General features: G+C 41.8%; 1 protein-coding gene across 3 annotated transcripts in view; it reads right to left on the reverse strand.

Moving 5' to 3' along the window:
• The window catches only part of GIGYF2 (GRB10 interacting GYF protein 2), a 125,040-nt gene that overhangs the window by 66,431 nt on the left and 34,877 nt on the right, over positions 1–23,732 (reverse strand). For all 3 annotated transcript variants that reach the window (XM_061636463.1, XM_061636464.1, XM_061636461.1), the window contains exons 4-7: positions 19,339–19,434; positions 14,818–14,926; positions 6,047–6,158; positions 3,195–3,235 (exon numbers count right to left, since the gene is read on the reverse strand). In XM_061636463.1, the coding sequence (XP_061492447.1) occupies positions 3,195–3,235; positions 6,047–6,158; positions 14,818–14,926; positions 19,339–19,434 (358 nt within the window). The remainder of the gene's footprint in view (positions 1–3,194; positions 3,236–6,046; positions 6,159–14,817; positions 14,927–19,338; positions 19,435–23,732) is intronic.

Genomic DNA, 23,732 nt, shown 5'->3' on the forward strand with positions numbered 1-23,732 from the left:
GTACTTGACTGTAAAAATTTGGATGCTGTGGTCAACTGAATACATGGTGGGGCTCTGGATAACCAGTTAGTCACAGTGCTAGCTGCCAACTCACAGCTGCTACAAGGTTTTAAGGCAACTAAAAGAACCAGCATTTTACTAACATTACTAGTGTCAATGTTCTCTGTAAGCATCTGCTGGAGTAGTCAGTATATACTCAGATGGGAGGAAGCACCCTTTTGCAACTGAACCTAAGGGAGCAGGGAGTCATGCAACATGTGTGTGAGAAATAGTTTATATTTGGAACATAATTACATCATAACACTAGACCCTTGTGTTCTCTTACACTGTAAGGCATACAGGGTTTTTGAAGTATTTATTCCCTTGTCTGAGCAGAGGCTTTAATCTTTTCATTCACGTTGTACTGTAATAATGGTTAGGCCCAATGCAGAGACTGAATAGATAGAAATCACCACCTTGGATTAATATATATTAAATTCTTTTTGTACTCATTTTTTTCTTTGTCCATCACAGTCACTTAAAAAAATTCTCTCCCTTTTACAGCATTATTAACCTCTTAAAGTGCAGCCTATCTTTCCCAATTCTCTAATATTTAAATTTTAGTGGAAGGTCCCACTGTTTACCATATTCAATGTGTACAATAAAACTAATGCAATCTTCACTTAAGAAGTGAATATTCCAGTCATGATGTAATGTACTTGCAATATCTTCTATGAAAGAATACGTGCAGTGCCATTAAGTTTGTTTTACTGCCACATTAGTCTAATTTCTGACAGACTGCAATCCAATATACACTTACTTGGGAGAAAGTCCCATTGACCCAATGGAGCTTACTTCTGAGTAGACATGTATTGGATTGCAGCCCTAGATATTAATATGGAGGGACAAATTGTTCTTGTAATCCAAGAGTATTGTATTGTAAGGTACTGTAGTACCAGCTTTTTACTACTTATTCAGAAAGAAAAAGGTTGCATATATTTAAGCACAATACATGTTACAAGGCATGCAGTTCAGTTAGAACACTTCAGTATCAAGGGCTATTCTGGAAATATGTGAATAGTCAGAAGCTGAAGCCAACTTACATATAACAAGCATGCATCTTAACACTGCAAATTGCAACAGGCATTTGTTGCATCTATAACTCTTACTGAAAGAACACAAGGATAGATTGGCAGTGTTCACATGTAATATTCCACCATGGCTAAACCATGGTTTAGCATTATAAGCCACAGCAAGCTTTAGGCTTACATGCTCCCCTCCTAACTTCTTCTCCTCAGATGCAGCTGTGAGTTCATAAACTTTCATTTCTGATTTAGACTAAATGCAGCCGGTTGTGATGCCCAAACCTGGGCAAACAGTGGTTAGTGGTAACCATAATAAGCCAACTTCAAATTGTGACTTATGAAGCTGGCTTGTTTTCACTAAGCACAGATAAAATTAACCACAGTTTATGGTTCAGATATAATGCTAAATTGTGGTTAATAAAAAACAGAAATGGAAGCCTCCTATCTCTTCCTCATGGTCATGGGAGAGGCAAAAACACAAGCCCAAGACTTACAGCAGCTTGACCTCATACTGCAAAACCATGGATTAGCATGTGCACTCTACTGCATATGCAAACTGGGCCATTGCTATCTCTGAACATGGGAGATGCTGATTCAAATCCCTGCATGGCGCTATAGCTTCAGTGAGATGGGCTTTCAGTATCATGATTTAGCAGATTAACCTATCTCACAGAATTGTTGGGGAACAATTAGAAAAGAAATTCAAAAGTATATTATGCACTGAAGTGCCTTAAAAAGGTAAAGGTGTCCCCGCACTTATAGTGTGAGTCGTTTCCGACTCTTAGGGTGACGTCTTGCCATGTTTACCAGGCAGACCGTATATATGGGGAGGGATTGCCAGTTCCATTCCTGGCCTTTCTTCACCTCCCAGCATATGCCGGGTACTCATTTTACCGACCATGGTTTAGCTTTATGAGGATGAGCTGCAGCAAGCATTGGGCTTGTGCACTCCCCCCTCCCCAAGCATGGACACAAAGAAATATGATTAATCTTAAATATGACGTTAATGAAAACAAGCCAGTTTCATAACCCGTGGTTTGAATTTGGCTTGTTTCCACTAACCGTAGTTAAGACTGCCTGCAGTTTGTCCAGGTTTGAAGGTCGTCACAAGCTGTGGTTTAGTGTAGAAAAGAAGTGAAAGCCTGAGACCAGCTCTCATAACACTACACCATGGTTTAATGTAATGTGTGAATGCAAACTATACTGTAAAGAAAGAAGTCTGTATAGAAAGAGTGAGGTAGAAGTTTTTTCATCCAAATTCCTTTGTTTGTTTTCAGAAAACTGAAAAACAGAAATGACACCAGGAAGCAGCACAGGCTACCTGCTCTATAGGCTATCTGTATACAGTGAACACATGCTAACTCTTAGTCTTCTAGACAACAGTAATGTTTTATCCATGCCAACAAGTCACAACTTATATGCAGTTGGGGGAGGGAAATAATGTGCTAAAAGGGGGAGGATTACAGAATGCTTCAAAGTTCTTGCATTACACTCTAAAAATGTTCAGACATTAATAATATTGAAAGTAAACTACTTGAGATAAAACCCAACATGATCCACTGCAGGCATGCGATGGCAAATTTCACAGCACAATTTAGTAAGTAATTTTTAATCCCATTTCCCTCACTACAGGCTAAAAACTGGCTGTGTGGCAGAGTACCTAATGGCTACACTGTAGCATGACCAGCTCTAATGGGCATCTGATTCACTATGTACATCAGGGTCATGTGAAATAGCCCTTAAAATGGCATGCTGCTTTCAACAAAGATGTGTATTATGAAAAAAAGGAGAGAACATTTTTGGGCCACTAAAAAGAGTTCAGAATTGTGCTTCAAGTAGTGCACTTGCACACAAAAATCTCAGTAGTTAAGCTTTTTAAGTCAGGATACAATGAACACTGGGTGTCTTCAGAAACCTAGTGCAAGATTTCAATCTGTACAAACCCCCCAAAACTACCTCTCCTCGTTTAATTCAGGTCAGGCTATATCCCATTTCCTTAAAGATGCTGGCCTATTTTGTAATATGTTTTAGAAAATTTCATACTCCGAATCGTGAATCTCAAATTATTACTGATAAAACAGAATACAGACTGTTATATCCATAGTTTAAAATAAATCCACACCCACATACCTGGTTCTTTTCGCCCTGGTTTTTCAAACCGCCTGTCTCCCCTGAAAAGGCAAAAAGCAAAATTACAAAAGCATTTAGAAACATACTGGGGAAGGGGGATCTGAGTTTTTCAAGATTTAAATGAACAATGGTTTCAATAACGTAGGAACAAGTTGAAATAATGTTTTATTATAACGACAGTATTCTGGACAGTACTCCAATATTGATCTAGACATCAGAACAGGTAACAAAAACCACTCTGATGATTAATCATGTGCATTATTGATGGGTTTCTACTATCCATTTGCCCTAATGATCCAATATTTTGTTACTCTATGCAAGTCTTTTATATTAATTGCTTTTGACAATACATTCCTTTTGGGGCATAATAACGCACCAGGAAGGTGAATCTATCTGAGTTTAATGATATCTTTTTAGAAAAAATCTGATCTGTCTTCTGATAAACTAAAGTAAGTTATATATAACACATATGAATGGAAATCCCAGTGGTTAAATAATATTTTGCCTATTGGAAAAATCTAGCTAATGTTTTCTCTCTTAAGATTTCAGAAAAAACATCAAGAAGAATTAATCTGACCTTTATGAATCTGTTTTCCTTATATCTGGATCAATTTAATTCAACTCGTTAGCATACAACTTAGTTTTTTTAGGCTAAGATCCAAACTGCTAATTAAGCTCACTCAAGTGGCTTGTACTAAAAAGGTAAAGGTGTCCCCGCACTTGTAGTGCGAGTCGTTTCCGACTCTTAGGGTGACGTCTTGCGACGTTTACTAGGCAGACCATATATATGGGGTGGGATTGCCAGTTCCATTCCTGGCCTTTCTTCACCTCCCAGCATATGCCGGGTACTCATTTTACCGACCACAGATGGATGGAAGGCTGAGAGGACCTCGACCCCTTTTACCGGAGATTCAACTTCCTCCTTCTGTTGGAATCGAACTCTGGCCGTGAGCAAAGCTTCGGCTGCGTTACCGCTGCTTTGAAGAGTTGATCCAAATGCCACAATACACAAACTGCTTTTGAAATTCTCCTTGGATTCAAAAGTACTGCCATGAATCAGAGGCATTTGTTGTTTAGCTGAAGAAGAATAAGGTCTTCATTTGTTCAGAATTAGTTCCTCAATTCTTTGGATATTGGTTGCAATTTTTTCTCTTATCTCCTAATGTCCATACAGAGCATAAAAGCAGATTCAATTCTTACTCATTCTCTTACTAACTCTAATCCATGATTTCATGAAGGCTACCAACTTCAGGTCTTTCTAAAATTCCCTAAGGGATATTTCCATAACTTAATTTCCTAATTCAGGAGTTCCCAAACTGTGGTCCATGAGCTTCATTCAAGTGGTTCATGGCATGCTCGCATTAAATATTCATATTGATTTATTAGTTGTATTTTTATTGCTTCTTTTTATTTCTTGTATTGTATTTTATGGTATTACAATTTGAATTCTATGAAATGCAAATTGTAATACAAGAAAATTATCACATTGTGGAATGCTCTGTTGATACAGATTCAGGAGGCAGCTTCTATTCTGATTTTTAAATGCCTGCTGAAAACTTTTCTTTGTCTGCCTATTAGCTACTAAGCTAAGTTCAAGGTTCTATACAGCTTGGGACCAGGATACCTAAGAGACCATATTATGCCTTATACCCAGTCTATCACTACACTCTGCAGGTGAGGGCTTCCTGCAGATACCATCTTATCAGGAGGTCCGTTCCGCACAACATAGGAAGCGGACCTTTAGTGTAGTGGCACCTACTCTTTGGAATTCCCTCCCCTTAAATAAACAGGTGCCATCTCTGTTATCTTTTTGGTGCCTACTGAGGACTTTCCTCTTTCAACAAGCCTTTTTAAGTAGAGACCTTATCCCAGTCTACATCTGTGTTGGCATTTGTTTTTTAAGAAGTTTTTAAAGCTTTTTAAAAATGATGTTTTTTAAAATGTTTTGTTTTAATAAGTTTTTAAAGATGTTTTCTTGTAATATATTTTAAAGTCTGTTTTAAGATGTTTTAGAGTGTTTTTAGTACTTTTGTTTGCCGCCCTGGGCTCCTACTGGGAGGAAGGGTGGGATATAAATCTAATAAATAAATAATAAATAAATGTCACCAGGCTTATGTGGGCAATTGAGACAATATATTTCTGCAATAGATTAATTGATTTCTGAATTTAAATTTTATATGGTTTTATTCTGTGTTTTAATATGTTTAAACCTTTTTGTGAGGGACACCTGAAAGGAGGTATATAATTGCCTTAAATAAATAAATAAATAAATAAATAAAATATATTTTAAAAAGCAATAAAAATACAATTAAAAATCTTATAGAATCTAGCACAGGACATTCGAATTGCTAAAGCAGGCAGAAAATCATTAAGTGGTCCACCAAGACAATTTTCAATTTTCAAGTGGTCTGTGGAAAAAAGGGTGTGATAATCACTATTCTAATTCATAAATATTATCCTATTTTCAGTTTGCTTTTTAAGCATTCTTTTATCCAGTACTTCTTATAGAAGACTTTCTTGCCCAGTTTAGATGTTATAATTTCACATTTTTTCAAAATGGTAAAAACTCTACAGCCAATCCATACATTACACAGAGCAAAACTTGTTTGCTATTGAGCATAATCTCAATAAAAAGCTGACGCCAGTCTTGGCTCCTTGTGTATGTGTACTATACACATGTTCACAAACATGGCGATCACATTCACTCTTGACATTTAAGATATATACCTAGAAATACAATGTGTGACAAGACTCCTAGAAAGGCAAACTTTAAAGCAGAGCCAGGCTTCTAAGAACATAACAAGTTCCACAACGGATGCAAATCATTTTAATGTATATGCTTTTAAAATTACCTTTCCTCCCAACTTTGCGACCTGTGCATTTCTCTTCCCCCTCCTCGTCCAAATCCACCTTCTACATCATCAAAACTTCTTTGGTAGAAACCACTTTCTCCTCGGCCTCTGCCTGAAAGACAAAGTGTGGTTGATAGCTTATAAATTTTACAATTTATTCTTGCACATTGAGAAATTTAAACAATCTTCATTCAAAGGGAGTTCATAGGAAAACAAATTAGAAAATGTACTCTATTCGAGTCTTCACAGAGCACCAGTTTATAGCAAAGCAAAAGCTTTCCTACATGACAGATAGACAACTACTGGGCCATGGGTTGAATCAAAACCACACAGAACTTTCAGCTGGCCAAAGGAAGATGCTGAGAGTGCAACAACTACTACCCAACATGTAAACAAATAATCAAAATTACCTCTTCCATATCTTAACTTGTACACCATTTATTATCACTCCACTTTAAATAAAGGTGCAACTTCCCAGTCATGTTTGTAAACTCGGTAAGAATTTATATAAAAAAGGAAAGGAACAATCACTTATGTGGTTGTTGGGCAACCACACAAGAATTCCTTTTTCACTTCTGAATTGCCCCCATTCTCTCCTCAACCAACATGAATCCTGCTGGAAAGTTACACAGCACTTTTCTTAAAAGTGGTGGCAGAAAAAGTGAAGCAATATCATTCACAACTCTTCCAAAATGCAAGTAGCCTGAGTGGTGCTAACACACAATATATGACCCACAGACAACACTGTTACTAGATTGCCAAATACTGCGCTACAGTAAAAGGCTTTAAATGGGGTGCAATTTAATACAACATACACTTTCCACCACCATCACACACAGTTAGGACACTTTACTTTAGGAACATTAATAGAAAATACTACAAAGCCAAACTGGGGAAAGTTGTCGAAGAATGTTAGCAATACTGAAAATTTAAGCAAAACCACTACTAATTATTTCTTCTTCCTGTCTAAAAATATGCAAGAAGGCCACAGTGAAAATAAGTAAACCTTCTATAGAAAACCTATAAAACCATGCTTCACCAATAGAAAACAACATTATTTAAAGAAGGGATGGCTAACCCACAGGTAGTATACAGTCTAGAAAAGAGATATATAATTAGTAGTATAATAGCCCTCCAACATGTTTTTGGTGCCCAAGAATCCCCAAAACTTATCAAAAAAACTAACTGCCCATATGGGTTTCTCACTGTGATGCCATATGACAAAAGGCTTTTTGTGACTCCCTCCCTCCAAAATTTTATTTTAAAAAAGTTTCTAATTTACCTTTTAAAAAACAATTTTTTTAAAAAAATTACATGTATTTTTACTGATTGCTCCCATAGGTACCCACTGCTATGCCATAAGGTTTTCTGTGGGCCTTCCAAATGTGAACATTTTATTTTTTATAATTAAAATTATATATAAATCCACGCGCACACACCACTTGCACAGGTCCCGTGTGATTTTTATGACCCCCCTCTCACATTTTTGTGACACCCAAAACGTGTCTTTTCTTTAAACAAAAAATTAAACATCAGCCATGCCCACTTTTAAACTCTTTAAATTCTTTTAAATACTTCAATGATGATATTTCCCTGTTTCTTGCAGGCATGTGTCATATTTATTTTGTAGCTTAATTCGTTTTACTACCTCATATTGCAGAGCAGGTCTAAGATGACTGTGCAGCCCATAAGGGATTTTTTCCTCTTTTTTTGCCGTCTGAAGATAGCTTGATATTTTCTATTTATTTATATGCCCTCCTACATCGCCTCAGTTCAATGTTATCTCAGATCCTACCTTTAAAGCCACTTCTTTTTGTTTTCCTTTACTAAATCTATGAATACTGTTTAAACATTAGTAAAACAGAATGTACCATTGGTCTCACCTGAAAGGTGATTTTCATAGGAGGTATCCCATCACTGCAGGTATCAGCTCCACCTATCGTGCGAAGGCAAGAATGTTTTTTTTTTTTAAGTCAAGAATAGGAGCGTCAGGCTCCTCCCACTCTCCAGTTCATTCGCAGCGAGTCTAAAGAGAAATATCTAAAAATACAATAACAAGGCCAACAGGCCTGGCAGCAGGAAAATAACACAATAATAACATTCATAATAATGTGACTCCACATAGCGATATAATAGAACTAGAAGTCTTGACTTCACTCTTAAGGTTAAATATAATAACGTAACAGGAATATATAACACATGAGAAAATATCTAGTCATCCTCCAACTGGAGGGTCGTGATGGGATACCTCCTATGAAAATCACCTTTCAGGTGAGACCAATGGTATATTTTCCATAGGAGGTATACCATCACTGTGGGATGTACCAAAGCAGCCCATACAGAGAGGGACCACCCACATGCTAATCCTCATTAAGAACCTGTTGCAACACTCGTCTGCCAAAAGAGGCGTCAGCAGAGGCATAGCGATCAATTTTATAATGCCTTATAAACAAGTGTGGGGTAGACCAGACTGCAGCCCTGCCAATATCAGCAACAGGAGCGTTGGTAGCAAAAGCAGCCGTAGTAGCCGCTGACCTAGTTGAATGAGCTGTTATGCTAGCTGGCACTGGAAGCTTAAGGGATTCGTAAGCTAAGGCAATACAAGCCCGCAACCAGTGGGATAAGGTGGAATTAGCTACTTCATGCCCTATAGAACGTGGGTTAAAGGATACAAACAGAGACGCAGTTCGTCGTATATCCTGGGTCCTAGACAGGTAGGTCTTGAGAGCCCTCCGGACATCCAACGAATGCCAAGCCTTCTCGAGAGGATGGGTAGGATTCGGGCAAAAGGAAGGCAAAACAATGTCCTGGTTGCAATGGAAAACTGAGTCAACCTTGGGACGGAAGGAAGGATCAGTCTTCAATACAACAGAGTCCTTATGGAAGACACAGAGATGTCGAGCAGAGGACAATGCGCCCAGTTCTGAAACGCGTCTCGCAGAGGTGATTGCAATCAGGAACAAGACCTTGAAGGACAGCAGACGTAGAGGCACAGTCCTGATGGGTTCAAACGGGTGGCGTTGCAAAGCCTGCAGAACCTTCGACAAACTCCATGAGGGAAACCGATGGACCACAGCCGGAGACCGTAGAGCGACTCCCCTCAGAAAGCGTTTGATGAACGGATGTGAGGAAATAGTCGCACCAGAAGAAGACACTGAGAGAATAGATGACAAAGTCGAGGCATGTCGACGTAAGGTGTTGGGTCTAAGTCCCATCATAAAGCCGTTATGGAGATATTGCAGCACCTGTTGCATGGTAGCCTGTGATGGATCGTGGTGGTGGGACTGGCACCACTTGGAGAAAGCCACCCAAGTATGTTGGTAAATACGAGTGGTAGATGGTCTTCTCGAGGCCAAGATAATATCAATAACAGCGTCCGACAGTCCAGCCGACCTCAAATGTCCCCATTCAAACGCCACGCTGTTAGATTGAGCCAAGTGGGGTCCTGGTGCCATACTGGACCCTGGGATAGAATGTCTGGCCTTACTGGAAGAGTCCAAGGATCCATCACTGACATTGCAAGAAGATCCGAGAACCACAGTCTGCGTGGCCAAAATGGTGCTATCAGGACCAACTGTGCCCTCTCGTTAGCCAAAACCTTGAGGAAGGCGCGAAGCAACGGTATTGGAGGGAAGGCGTACAAAAGATCGTCTGGACACGGTATTGACAGAGCATCCACTGCTTCCGCTGTTGTGTCCAGGTATCGAGCGAAGTACCTGGGAAGCTGGCAATTGCGACTGGAAGCAAACAGATCGACTGAGAGGACACCGAACCGACACTGGAGGCGATGGAAAATAGTTGGATGAAGTTTCCATTCTCCCGGAAAGACCTGTTGTCTGCTGAGCCAGTCTGCTGTCACATTCCAAATCCCTCTGAGGTGTTCTGCTTTTAGGGATTGTAGATGTTGTTCTGCCCAGACGAAGATGAGGGAGGCTAAGTCCTGCAGAGGACGGGACCTGGTGCCCCCCTGTCTGTTCAAATGTGATTTTACACACGTGTTGTCCGTTCGAATGAGAACATGGTCCAAAGGGAACAGAGATTGAAAATGAAGTAGAGCTAGGTGAACAGCCTTTAGCTCCAGCCAGTTGATGCTCTGAGTCTGCTCTGTGGTGGACCAAACCCCCTGAACGTACTGGGAGTTGCAGTGGGCTCCCCAGCCGATGAGACTGGCATCTGTGGTAACAACAATCCTGCAGGGTTCTCTGAATGGAGTGCCCTTGGAAAGATGTTGGACCCTCGTCCACCAGCGGAATGAAAGGCGCAGTGCAGGGCTCAAGGGAACTTTGCGATGATTGGAGCTGGCAATGTCCTGTTGAAAAGGCAACAAAGTCCACTGAAGGAGACGAGTGTGGGCTCGAGCCCATGGCACAATATGGATGGTAGAGATGAACATTCCGAGCGCCCTGGCTAGGAGCATGACGTCTGCGGATGTTTGTTGCATCAGGGACCTTGCGATGTGTGTGATGGCAGTGATGCGATCTGGAGACAGAAACACCATTGCCTGCAGAGTGTCCAACATCGCCCCTAGATGAAGTAGGCATTGGGTTGGTTGAAGATGGCTTTTGTCGAAGTTGACAAGCCAGCCGTAGGCCTGCAAGACATTGAGGGTGAGCGTTAAATGACGATGAGCCAGCTCTTCAGAGCTTGCCCGTATTAAAAGATCATCCAGGTACGGATAGAGATGGACCCATTGAGTCCGGAGATAAGCCACTAAAATGAGTAGCACTTTGGTAAATACTCTCGGAGCAGAGGAGAGGCTGAATGGCATCGCTCTATATTGAAAGTGCTGGTGGCCAAATGCAAACCGAAGAAACTTTCTGTGGGCTATGCAAATAGGGACATGGAGATATGCTTCCTTTAGGTCGATAGAAGCCAGGAAGTCTCCTTCATGCAGGCTTTCTGTAATGGAGTGGAGGGATTCCATTTTGAACCTGCGATATGTTACAAAGCGGTTGACGAACTTGAGGTCCAATACCGCCCTCCATGATAAATCTCGTTTAGGCACAGCAAATAGGAGGGAGTACACCCCTTCCGACCTCTCAGTTGTGGGGACTGGCTCTATCGCCGCTATGTCCAAGAGGTGATGTATAGCTGTCTGCATGATGCTGTGCCTGGCTGTTGCCCTTGGACAAGGAGACGGATGGAATTTGTTTGGTGGGGTCGCCCAAAACTCTATAGCATAGCCATAACGAAAAAGGTCCCTGATCCAGGAGACCGTAGAGAGGCTTGGCCACTGGTCTCCAAAAATAAGTAGTCTGCCACCGACGGGAGGTGCATTAATACTGGTTGCGTTGGCGAGACCCTCCCCTATATGAGGACGATGAGGAACCCCTGCGCCCTTGGTACTGACCTCTGCCCTGGAAACGCCGGTTCCAGGATCCCCTGAAGGAATTGGGGTCATATGATCTGAAGTCGCGGCCTCGTCCTCCCGGCCGCGTTCCTCGAAAGGGCTGGTTAGTGCGGAAGGAGGGAAATCGCCTGAAATGTCTGTGATTGATGTTCTTGACAGTGGCCAAAACTGGTTTGTGGGCGTCTTTGGAATCGACCAGCACTGCCTTTAGAGCTTCCTCGCCGAAGAGCAAAGATCCGGAGTAAGGAGCCCTAGAAAGATTCACTCTGGCCGTAGTGTCAGCTTGCCAGTGGCGAAGCCAGAGGGTCTGTCGAGCAACTATCTGGGACGTCATGGCTCGTGCCCCCAGTTGAGTGGCATCCAAAGTGGCATCAGCTACAAACGCCGCTGTCTTACGCAACTTTATCAGTGACCTTCTGAGGGAGACAGGATCAGGGTTAGGGTCCTCTAGAAGATCATCTAGCCACATCATTGCTGCTCTGGAGAAGACGGAAGCTGATGCGGAGGCACGCATGGAAAAGGCAGTGGCCTCATGATTTTTGCGGAGAGCGAAGTCTAGTCGTCGCTCAGTAGCATCCTTGAGTTGGGATTCACCTTCCCTAGGCAAAAGAGATCATGAAACTAGGCTAGTGATCGGTTCGTCTATGCCGGGGACGGCTAGCTTAGTGGCAAAGTCAGGGGCTAAGGAGTACAGTTTGTCACCCAGGTTCTTGAAACGGCGAGTTTGGAATGGATGAGACCATTCTTCGGTGGCCAGTTTGGCAATGGGATCCGGCACTGGGATGTAGTGCTCAGTTGGTGCAGGGGATTTGAGGACCCTGGCCCCTTTAATAGCTGGAGTGGTAGTTGTTGGAGTCGCAGCTTGGAGACCAAGGGTGTTAACTACCCTGCGCGCTAGAGGCTGATAATTTAATGCTAGAGGCATTAAACAGGCGATACGATGTATCCTCCTCATGTTCTGAACAGTCGCTCCAGTCGTCTCCGTCAGCGTGATCAGCAAAGGTTGACTCCTCCCCATACGAAGCTTCGTCAGTACACCTGCCTCTGGCTACGTCAAAAGGATTTGGGGAGCAAGAAGGGTTTGCCTCATGACACACACGTTGTTCCATAGCACGTTGAGGTATGGCGGGGACTTGTGGTGGTGACTGCATTTGAGTGAAAAATGACAGCATGCCCTGAAGTTGTGAAAGGAAATCATGGGACAGCTGCAGCCCCGTTGGAGCAGATGTTTGTGCCTGAGTAGGTGGCTCCGTGGGTTGAGTCAGAGGATAAGCCCTGGAAGGCAACATGGGAGTAGGCTGGCTAGGCGGAGGCTGATTAGGAAATCCAGCAAAGTCCTCCTCGTCAGAAGAAGCATCGGGGGAGTGAAACATGTCCGTTAGCTGTTCCTGAGCTGCTGTGGTGGGGGTTGGCACAGAAGCATAGCGTGGACGCTTGGGTTTGCTATGGCTTGCAACGTGTTTGGTCTTAGCCAGTGCTTTAGCATGCTTAGTCTTAGTTGCGTTAGATGGTTGAGGCTTGGCTGTCTGAGACATGTCTGACTGTTCCGCCATCTTATATTTACTTTGGGTGCAGTACATGGCCACAGCGGGGGCAGGATGTAGAGACCCGAACAGGCACAGTATACGACCACAGAGGGGGTAGAATGCACTGGCAGATGGCTAAGTACACGGCCACAGAGGGGGCAGGATGCACTATGGTATCAGCGTCAATATAATGCAGACTAGATTTCAGGCTTGGTACACGGCCACAGAGGGGGCAGAATGTACAATGTATACTTCAGGTTTGGTACACGGCCACAGAGGGGGCAGAATGCACTATGGCATCAGCGTCAATATAATTCAGCCTAGGTTAGGCTTGGTACACGGCCACAGAGGGGGCAGGATGTACCAAATGGGGCAGAATGTAAAGTCCAGCCACTGAGATCAGAGCCTCAGCCTTAATGATACAGCCACAGAAGTGTAAGTTCAAGTAGTTGTATAGCAGACAGTCGTAATGAGCAGCAGCAGCAGTTGTGTGTAAAGAACCTTAGTATAGCTATAGGGTCCTATCTGCAACACACATACAGGGAGCCTTGCAAGGAAGATCTCCTTTGGTTAATAACAGGAAATAACAAAAAGGGCGGGGAAAAAGGGACAAACAAAATGGCGCCCGTAAAAAGAGCGGGAAAAATATGATCAAAAATGGCGGAGATGAAGAAGGAGCAATGGCGGACTCGTGCCAGCGAACTGGGGGAAGAGGCTACCTAGTACAATCTCACAGTAGCAGCCGCGGGACCTAAAAAGCGCACTCGCGGCTCCGAAAACCCAAAGGGGGGGGGACGTCCGGGAGAATGTTGTAATGGGTAAGGCAGCAGAGAAACGGCTGCCGCCACCACCGACTACGGAGTGCTATTGAGAGAGCCGCAGCCACAGACTCCCATGGAGCCCGGCCGAACCCAGGAAGGTATTGACTCGAGCGGTTAAAAAACATGGGCAGGAAAGGCTAGAAAACGGGTGGCGGGACAACGCAGGGAGCCGCAGCCGCAAGCTCCCGCCTGAGGGAAGAGAGAACCGCAGCCGCGGTCTCTCTGGGGACGCCACGGAGCGCGGCTCAAGGCAGCCCAACAGAGAAAAGCCGCTACGGTAGAGTCGCAGCCGCAAGCTCCCGAGGGAAGCGGCAGAACTCAGAGAGAAAAGACTCAAATACGGCCTGAAACGTAGAGAACCGCAGCCGCAGTCTCTCTAAAAGCCGTCAGGTAAGCCAAAAAGGGGGAATAAACTGCCCGGGCAAGGGAGAACCCCCCCCAAGAGAATTCCCCAGGAATCAATTAAACAGTGTTAACACAAGACAGAGGGAGGAAAACACTTGGTAGACACACAGGTAACAATACACAAAGGGACACCAAAGACTTAGCTAAATGCTACGTTATAGATCTCAATCTTGTTCGTACGAAGGCAAGAATGAACTGGAGAGTGGGAGGAGCCTGACGCTCCTAGTCTTGACTTAAAAAAAAAAAACATTCTTGCCTTCGCACGATAGGTGGAGCTGATACCCGCAGTGATGAGATACCTCCTACGGAAAACAAAGGGTGTGTATATACACTTCCTATATACACTGGGCTCCTGCTGGGAGGAAGGGCAGGATATAAATCAAATAATAAATAGAAACATTCTTAATTGCCTTTCAGCACTGCAGCCATCATCTTCTCTTATACTAGGGCCCAACTCTACCCTATATGCTTTGACCAGTGCTTTGGGATAGGTTCTCTCTCTTACTGGCTTTTATTTATTATGGTAACATTTATCCCATCTTTCCTTCCAAAGACAGAAAACCCATGACAAATTATAAGCCCCCCCCCAGCATCTTTATAAGGGGTAAAGCGGTTCAATTCTTCTTAAAAATAACAATGACACTACTTTATCTTCACAAAGCCTCTCACCTCGACCTCTAGAGGAACTTCGACCTCGAGGAGCCCCTACCACCGTTCCTCCTCCTCGTCCCATCAATCGTAGGACAGCAGCACTATTTACAGACATGGAGAAATTTCTCTGCCAGAAAGAGGAAATATGGTGAAATAATTATTTATTTAATATATTATTATACAGCTATTTCATTTAAAAATATCAAAGTGGTTTACAAGTAAAAAAACACCATATAGTAAAAACTATTAAAATACAATAAAAACAGATATTGCAAAAAGAGATATTTCTACAACATTATTACAATAAAATGAAACCTATTGTTTCTTGCTTTTAAAATATTTTTTCTTGTTTTTCAGTGTGCACCAACACAAATATTTTTTCTTGTTTTTCAGTGTGCACCAACACAACAATGTTCATCAGCAGAGCAAAACAACAAATAAACAATATCCAAGGATGATTTCAAATCTGAATTTCCATTCTCTGGCAGTCCTGCAAGGCTGTTATAAGTACATAGAAAACTATTTACTTATTTATTACTTGATTTATATCCCGCCCTTCCTCCCAGCAGGAGCCCAGGGCAGCAAACAAAAGCACTAAAAACACTTGAAAACACTGTAAATACAGACTTTGCAATACATTAAAACAAAACATCTTTAAAAGTGTTGTTTTAAAAAGCTTTCAAGACATCTTTTTTAAAAAGTTAAACATATTGTTTTTAAAAAAAGGTTTAAAAACATATTAAAAAACAATTCCAACACAGACGCAGACTGGGATAAAGTCTCAACGTAAAAGGCTTGTTGAAAGAGGAAGGTCTTTAGTAGGCGTTGAAAAGATAACAGAGATGGCGCCTGTCTAATATTTAAGGGTAGGTAATTCCACAGGGTAGGTGCCACTACACTAAAGGTTCATTTCCAATGTTGTGCAGAATGGACCTCCTGATAAGATGGTATCTGCAGGAGGCCCTCACCTGCAGAGTGCAGTGATTGACTGGGTATATGGTGGGATAAGATGGTCTTTCAGGTATCCTGGTCCCAAGCTGTGTAGGGCTTTGTACACCAAGACTAGAACCTTGAACTTGGCCTGGTAGCAAATGGGCAGCCAGTGCAATTCTTTCAGCAGCGGGGTGACATGTTGGCGATACCCTGCCCCAGTGAGCAGTCTTGCCACCGCATTTTGCACCAGCTGCAGCTTCCAGACCAACTTCAAGGGCAGCCCAACATAGAGCGCATTACAGTAATTGAGCCTAGAGGTTACCAGTGCGTGGACAACAGTGGGCAGGCTATCTCAGTCCAGAAACGGATGCAGCTGTCTTACCAGTCAAAGCTGGTAAAAGGCACTCCTAGCCATTGAGGTCATCTGGGCTCTAGCAACAAAGATGGATCCAGAAGCAGCTCCAGACTACGGACCTACTCTTTCAAAAAGACTATAAAAAACCCCATCCTTACTATGGCAACTATGACAATCCCAACTATGACAATGTAATGAGTGTTCAGCCCAGTATAAAACAAATTACCAATCTTTATCCCATTTCCAGATCCCTAAATCCTTTACTCAATGTAAGCCCATACAGAACAATTTCTACTTTCACCCTCTCTTCCAAAAACTTGCCCGTTGTTTTCTAATTTTTCAGGAAAACAAAAAAAGACTATGGGGGAAAAGAACAGATATTTTTCTAAATTTTTCTGATTTTTTTTCTACACCTTCACATCTCTCAGACTAACAGTCTGACTTGCTATAAGGCAGCTTCATGTTCTCACCATGTTCAGATTATTAATTATGCAGTTACTTTGCATTTGTGTGTAGTGGATGTTCCTTAAGGCACCATAAAATGACTTTTCTTTCTCAGATTAAAAAAAGTGACTTATGTTTCAAGACATGCACACACACAGAGGCAAACGATCAGATGCACATTTAGATATATTTTATTAGTTACGTTGCTGTTTGGATTAATGTTGAATGACACAAAGATGGGTGGCTTTGTAACATTCCAGGATACTCCAAATAATTCTGCAAACCTGAAAAACTCTTGAACTGGTTCAGATTTAATGCTAAACTATAGTTCAGTTCTAAACAAATGAGCCTTGGTCAAAGCTTGGACTCAAATGTTGTTCCCTTTTCCCCAATCTTTTTCCAATACGCATGAGAGGAGGAGACTGGATCCTGATTTAAACCAACTGCAGTTTGCTCTTGTGTCGAAACCAGAAATTGATTAAATATAGTTTATTGGAACAAGCCAACATCAAAACCCACGTTTAGATCTTAGCTTGTTCCAATAAACCAGTTTAAACTAATCACAGCTTAGTCCAATTCAGATATGGTTGGTTTAAAAATTAAAGTGGATGATTCCAATCTCCTCATTGCCACATCACAGGAGGGGGGCGAGCCTACACCTCAACCAGACTCATTCCCATAGCACTACAGTAATACCTTGCATTAACGTACTCAATGGGACCAGAGCGAGTACGTAAACCGAAAATGTCCTTAAAGCGAAGCACTACCTTTTAAAACTTTTTTTACCTCTCCTTCATGCGGAGCCTCAAAGCCCAGCGCTAAAGCCTCTGCTGCTGTGCTGCAGCACCTCTCAGCTGATCGCGATCGCGCCTCCCAGCTGATTTGTGGTGGTGCGATCGCGTCTATTTCCACCCCCACGCTCTAAAGCCTCTGCTGCTGCGCTGCGTTTCTGGAGAAATACAGGCATATGCAGCATGCACGTTATAGTGAGGCGACGTTAAGTGAAGCGATGTTAAGCTGGGTATGCCTGTAATTAAGTTCTTACCATAGCCATATACAAATATAAATACTTATGATAAAGCAGTAACCCAGTCCCTGCAGCACTCCTTCCCCCTCCTCCAATTCCATGTTGTCTCCTAATCACCACCTACTGTTTTTCTGCTGCCAGAGTTGCTATTTTTAAACATAGTTTTTACTGAGTCAAATATTTATCTACATAAGCAAAATAACTTCAGTATAATAAGAAGGAAGCTTAAAACCAATGATGAGACAACAAGGAGGACATTAGGTCCTGCCTGAATGTTGAGAAATTTTGAAATGCCTGTTGAATTTCTCATGTGTATTGCCATTTCCTTGTCATGTTCCCTCGAGCCCTTGCTTTTTCTGGAAGCAAGGGACTGTGAAGTCTAGGAGAGAGGAGGGCAAAAAAAGTTTGAAGTACCACTGTCTTACTGGTCAAGAAAAAAGGGGAATCCTGTGGTTAGCAAGCAACTACCCATTCATTTCTTTAAAAAATTATTCTACCCTTCATAGGTTATGCTAAGGGACTGCAACTGACCCAAGATCACCCAGTGAGTTTTAATTCCTTCCAGAGTTGACTAACGAAAGAAAGATCAGAGGTAATACTTTTGGCACACACTGGTAACTTGCTACGCTTACCTGATCTTTCCACCTTCCACAGCAACAACAGTTCCACGATCCTCATCCAAATAGAGCAAAAGGGATTATACATGTGTATGAACTGCCTCTTCCAGAGCAAGTGCAACTGAGAGCTAGGAGTCAGGTGATTCTGGAACACTGCTCTCTTTGCTCCCTCTTAACGTTCCATGGAGTGACTGGAAAACCTGTTTACATCTCAAAACTCTATCAACTCTCACATCTGACTCACTCATTCACAATGGCTCCGGAAACTCCCTTGACTTTCTCTCCTCTCGTACTCTGGACTCCCTTACATCTTTCCTGAGGAGAGGTGAGCAAGCAGAAGCTACAAGGAGGGACAGTGCTCGCTCCAAATGACTGTCTCTTAGCTATTCTGTGTGTAGTAACATAGCCCCTTATTTCCTGTTGTATATGCTATTAAGAGTTTCACTGCCACAAGGGTAACAACAGAAGAGGATATCTATATCTATATATTACCATCCTAAAAATTCTAACTTGGAAATCCCCTTGAGTTCAGAAGAACCTATTTTCTACTAAGTCTAACTGCTGTGAATTTTAGTTTCATTGGAATTATAGTTTTCTACCATTTTTATATTTTTAACTGTGAGTCATCTTGAGCAATAATTTAGAAAGGTAGGAAATAAATATATTAAATAATAAAATAAACAGCAATAAAGAGTTCAAATATAAAATATGTCTTTCTGTAGTGTATACTGCAGGGGCTTACTGTCGTTAAGAAAAAAGAAGCAGACAACTTCTTAATCTGAAAATAGATTTTCAAAATTGCACTTCTAAGGTTTCTGATAATAACTAACTAGTAATTTCACAGCTCTTTATGTATCACAAACAGTATTAAAAACTCCCTTGGTTAACTTGTATACTTTGAATATCCTTTAAAATTATCCGATCCTAAGATTCCTTGAGCCACAGCAGACATATTTAGAATGAAGCATACCAATATCAATTCCAGTTCAACATCACAGAACATTAAGTTGGAATGACACTCACATCACGCCAGGGCAAATGTCTTGTAACAGAGTGCATCTCTCTCAGTCTAGATGGTCAATGTGCTATTTGAATATTGTACCTCTCTTTCATTAATCCATTTTAAGGCTTGCTTCCCATTTTTCACTTATTTACAAACTAACCTGTTCTTCTTCTGTAAAAGGTACTAGCGCTAAGGGTGGTAAGGGCTCCTCCTGTAGAATTGGCAGAAACTCTTTATCAAGAAGGTCTGAAGGTATCTAAAAGGGAAGGGAGAAAAATTGAGCCTCAAAACATAAATGCCATGGACAATACCAGTAGTCAAAAAAGGATGTACAAAGCAAATAAATTTCTTTCTGCTTCATTTTCCAGGTCTCAATACCTAACCTATCCAGACATATCTGGAAACCAAAAATTTACACTATCACAGTGAATTATGGACATATTTATTTCTAACAATTACTAAAAACTCCTTCAAAAACCTGGGAAGCTAGTGACATTTCAATGAAGTTGTTTACATAAATTTCTATATTATTGTTTAGCTGCTAAATTATTTTTAAAAGTAATTTAGTACATGGCAGTACATGAAGATATGAATTCTATATAGTCAGAGGGATTGTTCATTCATTCATTATTTGATTTATATTCCGCCCTTCCTCCCAGCAGAAGCCCAGGGCGGCAATTATTATTTATTTTATTTTATTTTATTTTATAAAGGAATACTAAATTCAATTCAATGTATTATAATAAATACATTCCTTAATAGTTTATCCTCTTGTCTCTGCGGAAATTTGAAATACAGAATGTGTAAAACCTCTTTCTTATAGCAATACAAGTGCATAAAAACTGAATATAGAGAGGAAGGAAAAGTTCCTACCAACACAAAAGATCTATTAGAAACAGAGTGTGCAATCTGCCTCAATGCTGACTGAGAGGAATTTAATCTCTCAGATTATCAGCATTCAGTTCACATGTAACGCAAAGTCAAACAATGGCTTAGCGCAGTGGTTCCCAACCTGGGGGCCGTGACCACCAGGGGGGCCACGAAGTAATCAGAAAGGGCCATGAATAGTAAAGAAATGAATTTTTTTTTTTAGTCTTCACTCCCTGGACACTTTCTGCTTCCCACTGCGGCTGCAGATGACACCTCCCCCTTGCCCCAAACAAGAGGGGAGGATTTTTGCTGAAGTGCCAGAGTGTCTTTCAGGCACACCAAGGGCAGGCATCTGCCTATAGAACATGTGGCAGCTGCCAAAGGAGGCTGAGGGTGGAGCTACCGGGAAGAAGAGGGGAATACTATCACTGACTCCCATCTCCTTGCACAGCTGCTGCTGATGACACCCTTACTCAGAATGAGAGGAGACGGCGTTTTCTGTGAAGCAAAAAGAAGCAAGGCTGCAAAGAAAGGCTGCTTTTCCCCTTCCTTCCTGGCAGCCAGCCTGCCTCCCTGGGGGGAGGGGGTCACAAAAGGTTTTAAGCTTATAAAGGGGGTCCCGTACTCATAAAGGTTGGGAACCACTGGCTTAGCACAAATACGTAAATGTGTGGATTCCCAGACAGAAGACTACAGCTGGTTTCCCCTTTAGTCCTTCTGTCATGAGCTAAGCCATGGTTTAGTTTAGAATCACTTTGCTCCAGGCAAACCATGAGCTGCAGGCAAGGTTTGTTGTAGACTTACCGTTTGTGGCATATCTGGGGGAAATGCAACTGGGAAGGATGCAACTTTAAGCCAAACCACAGCTTAGCTCAAAGCAGCGAGACAGCAGCAGGGTCAGAAGGCAAAGTGGCTGCAGGTTCCCAGAGGGAAGATTGCATGTCTGTTAGTTCACACTAAGTTATGGTTTGACTTAGCATTATCTGTAAACTAGGTCAATAAATTCATATGCATGGTAAAGTACGGGGGGATTATTGTGTGTGTGTGTGTAGAATTCATAGACCATTGTGGATTTTGAACTACATGGAAATATTTTCTCATAAGGGTAGATTTAAAGACATAGGGCTTGCTATCCTAAATACTGCTCTGAAGACCCTTTTAACTGAAACATCCAAGGATTAACAGTCTGAACTGAGATAGAGAAAAGTTTTAAAATAAAACTTAACTTAGATAGGAGAAAAAACACTCAGAAAGTCTGAGGGAATGGAAAAAGAACTGTATAAACAATATCAGGAGTTGAAGAGCTCAAATTCCACAAAGGGACCCTAGGGATTAGTAAGAGAACAACAAGGTGTACATTTATTCTTTCTGAATGGAAAAGAAGAAAGACTAACATTAGATACCAGTCAGGAAGCTATGGATAGTAAAATGGTCAGGAAGCAATGATAAATCTGGATGCAGCAAAGATTATGGAAACAGGATCACCAGATTCACAGGGATCTGTTTCAGAATCAGCTGATAACAGAGCAAAAAACCACAGGGAAAAGTGCAAGACCCAAGAGAAAAATAGAATATGCAAGGAAGTTTAAAAACACCAAGAGGTACTAGATGACAGAGTAGACTTTTGCAGAGATTTACACTTCAGAAAGAAGTGTCATTTTTACTAGCACTTTGGTATGATCCTTTTTATACTAGAACAGAAATACAACATTTCTGAAGAACTTTGGACTAGGACATTTTTTTCCAAAAATTAGGAATGGCATCAATCAATAAAAGACAATCAAACAGATGCTTTTTAAAAACTGCTAATTATCATGTTTAATCATTAATACTTCAAAAGGTTTAAGACTATATCTCAATTTAGACATTGTAGTTTCATCATGTGTTGGATGGAACATTTTTTGCCCTTGCATGCTCTCCTCACTTCCTGATTTGTGGTAATCATAACTAGTTATAGCAGTTGAACTCGGCACTATGGTTAGCGTTAGCCACACTGTCTCCAAGCCACAACTGGAAGTCACAGTATGTATGAACATGTGAATTGATGACTAAGTTATACTTTGGGCGTGCCATCCAAAACCAGTCACAGACACAGAGAATATGGAATAAACTGGGTTCAGCTGGTAAAAGTTAACATATATTCACTAATAGGCAAAAAACCTTGCGGTTTAAGAATGTATCTATAGCCAACAGATATTTCTATCAAACTTTAAAAAGCAGGGGAACTGGGCAGCTACAGTGAATGCACCAGGGGAGCAGGAGATCTGACCTCCTCTCTGAGATATTGTACTGCCCTACAAATATGTCAAAATGCAAACACAATTTGGGTTGGTCTTTCACAGTCCAATCCACTTGCTGTGTAGCTTGGAAGAATTTGGTAACATGTGCCTCTGAGCATATGGCGAGTGGTGGCAATACCTGCAATCAGCCCAAATAACAGAAACAAGAGGGGGAAGGAGAGGATTGGAGGGGGAGGGGAGGGGCGAGAGGGAGGGGATAGAAGGGAGGGTGGGTTTGATCATTTGCATACTTTTTGAGTTCAATGGGATTTATTTCTGTGCAATCATGTTTAGATAGGTGAAACTGACCTGGGGGAGGGGAGGAGGAGGGGATGATATTGGGTGGGTGGGCACTGGGTAGAGGGGAAGCACCTTTCCTTTCCAAAAGAAAAACATTGTGAACAGTATCATTGCTTTTCAGCGTTTCCCTCACCTTTTTATTCTATAGCAGGGGCATGTAGCCTCCCACCCAAATTTAAACCAAAGCCGTCCCTGGCCACATCCACACCAGACCTTTATTTCACTTTGGACAGTCATGGCTTCTCTCAAAGAATCCTGGGAAGTGTAGTTAGTGAAGGATGCTGAGAATTGCTAGGAGATGCCTTGTTCCACACACAGAGCTTCAGTCAGAGTGGCTGACTGTTAAACCACTCTGGCCACTGGAGCTCTCACACGGGAATAAGAGTATCTCCTCAGCACTTCCCAGGATTTTTGGGGGGAAGCCAGGACTATCTAACGGTCTGGCATGGGTGTATCCTCCAGATTAGCCAAGCCAAGCAGCTGTGAGTCTGGCTGTTTAAACACTGACAGTTGGTTCTTACTGAACATGCCCAATGTTATCATTCAGCTTAATGTAAATGTTCTTAAATTAATTAAAATCAGGCAGGCATTTTTTTTAACTTTTAAACTGCAGAAGATGAAGGTCAGATTATGGGGCAAGGTCAGTAATAGGATTACAGGTACTCTGTGAACATGGCGGATTTTTAATTAATTTCAACAAATTATGAGAACTCTGACAGAAAAAAGTCCGAAAGGGGTCTGGGTTTTCCCCCTCTTTTTACACTATGAACTCTCGATTCTCTCTGACTGTTTTGTGTATTGCCATGACAATTTAGAGGGTTGTTAAGCAAGCGTTTCTGAGTTCAGGACTATACGTTTTGTAAGGTTTTGTTTTGAAATGAGTTTATGGGAAGCATCAGAATCGCATGGGGGTATTTTCAATTTAACATTGCGGAATGTGAAAAATCCACTCTTGCTGTAATATACAACCACTCTTGTGGCTGTATAATACAGAGAAAGGTATTGGAAAAATCTTTTAAAATGGAGGCAATAATATTGAAGTCAGTGAATAAAGGTGGAGCATTAGTAATTATGAACAGGAAAGGTATCACTATCAGCTAGGGAA

This window comes from Rhineura floridana, chromosome 7, assembly GCF_030035675.1.
Source record: "Rhineura floridana isolate rRhiFlo1 chromosome 7, rRhiFlo1.hap2, whole genome shotgun sequence".
NCBI lineage: Eukaryota > Metazoa > Chordata > Lepidosauria > Squamata > Rhineuridae > Rhineura > Rhineura floridana.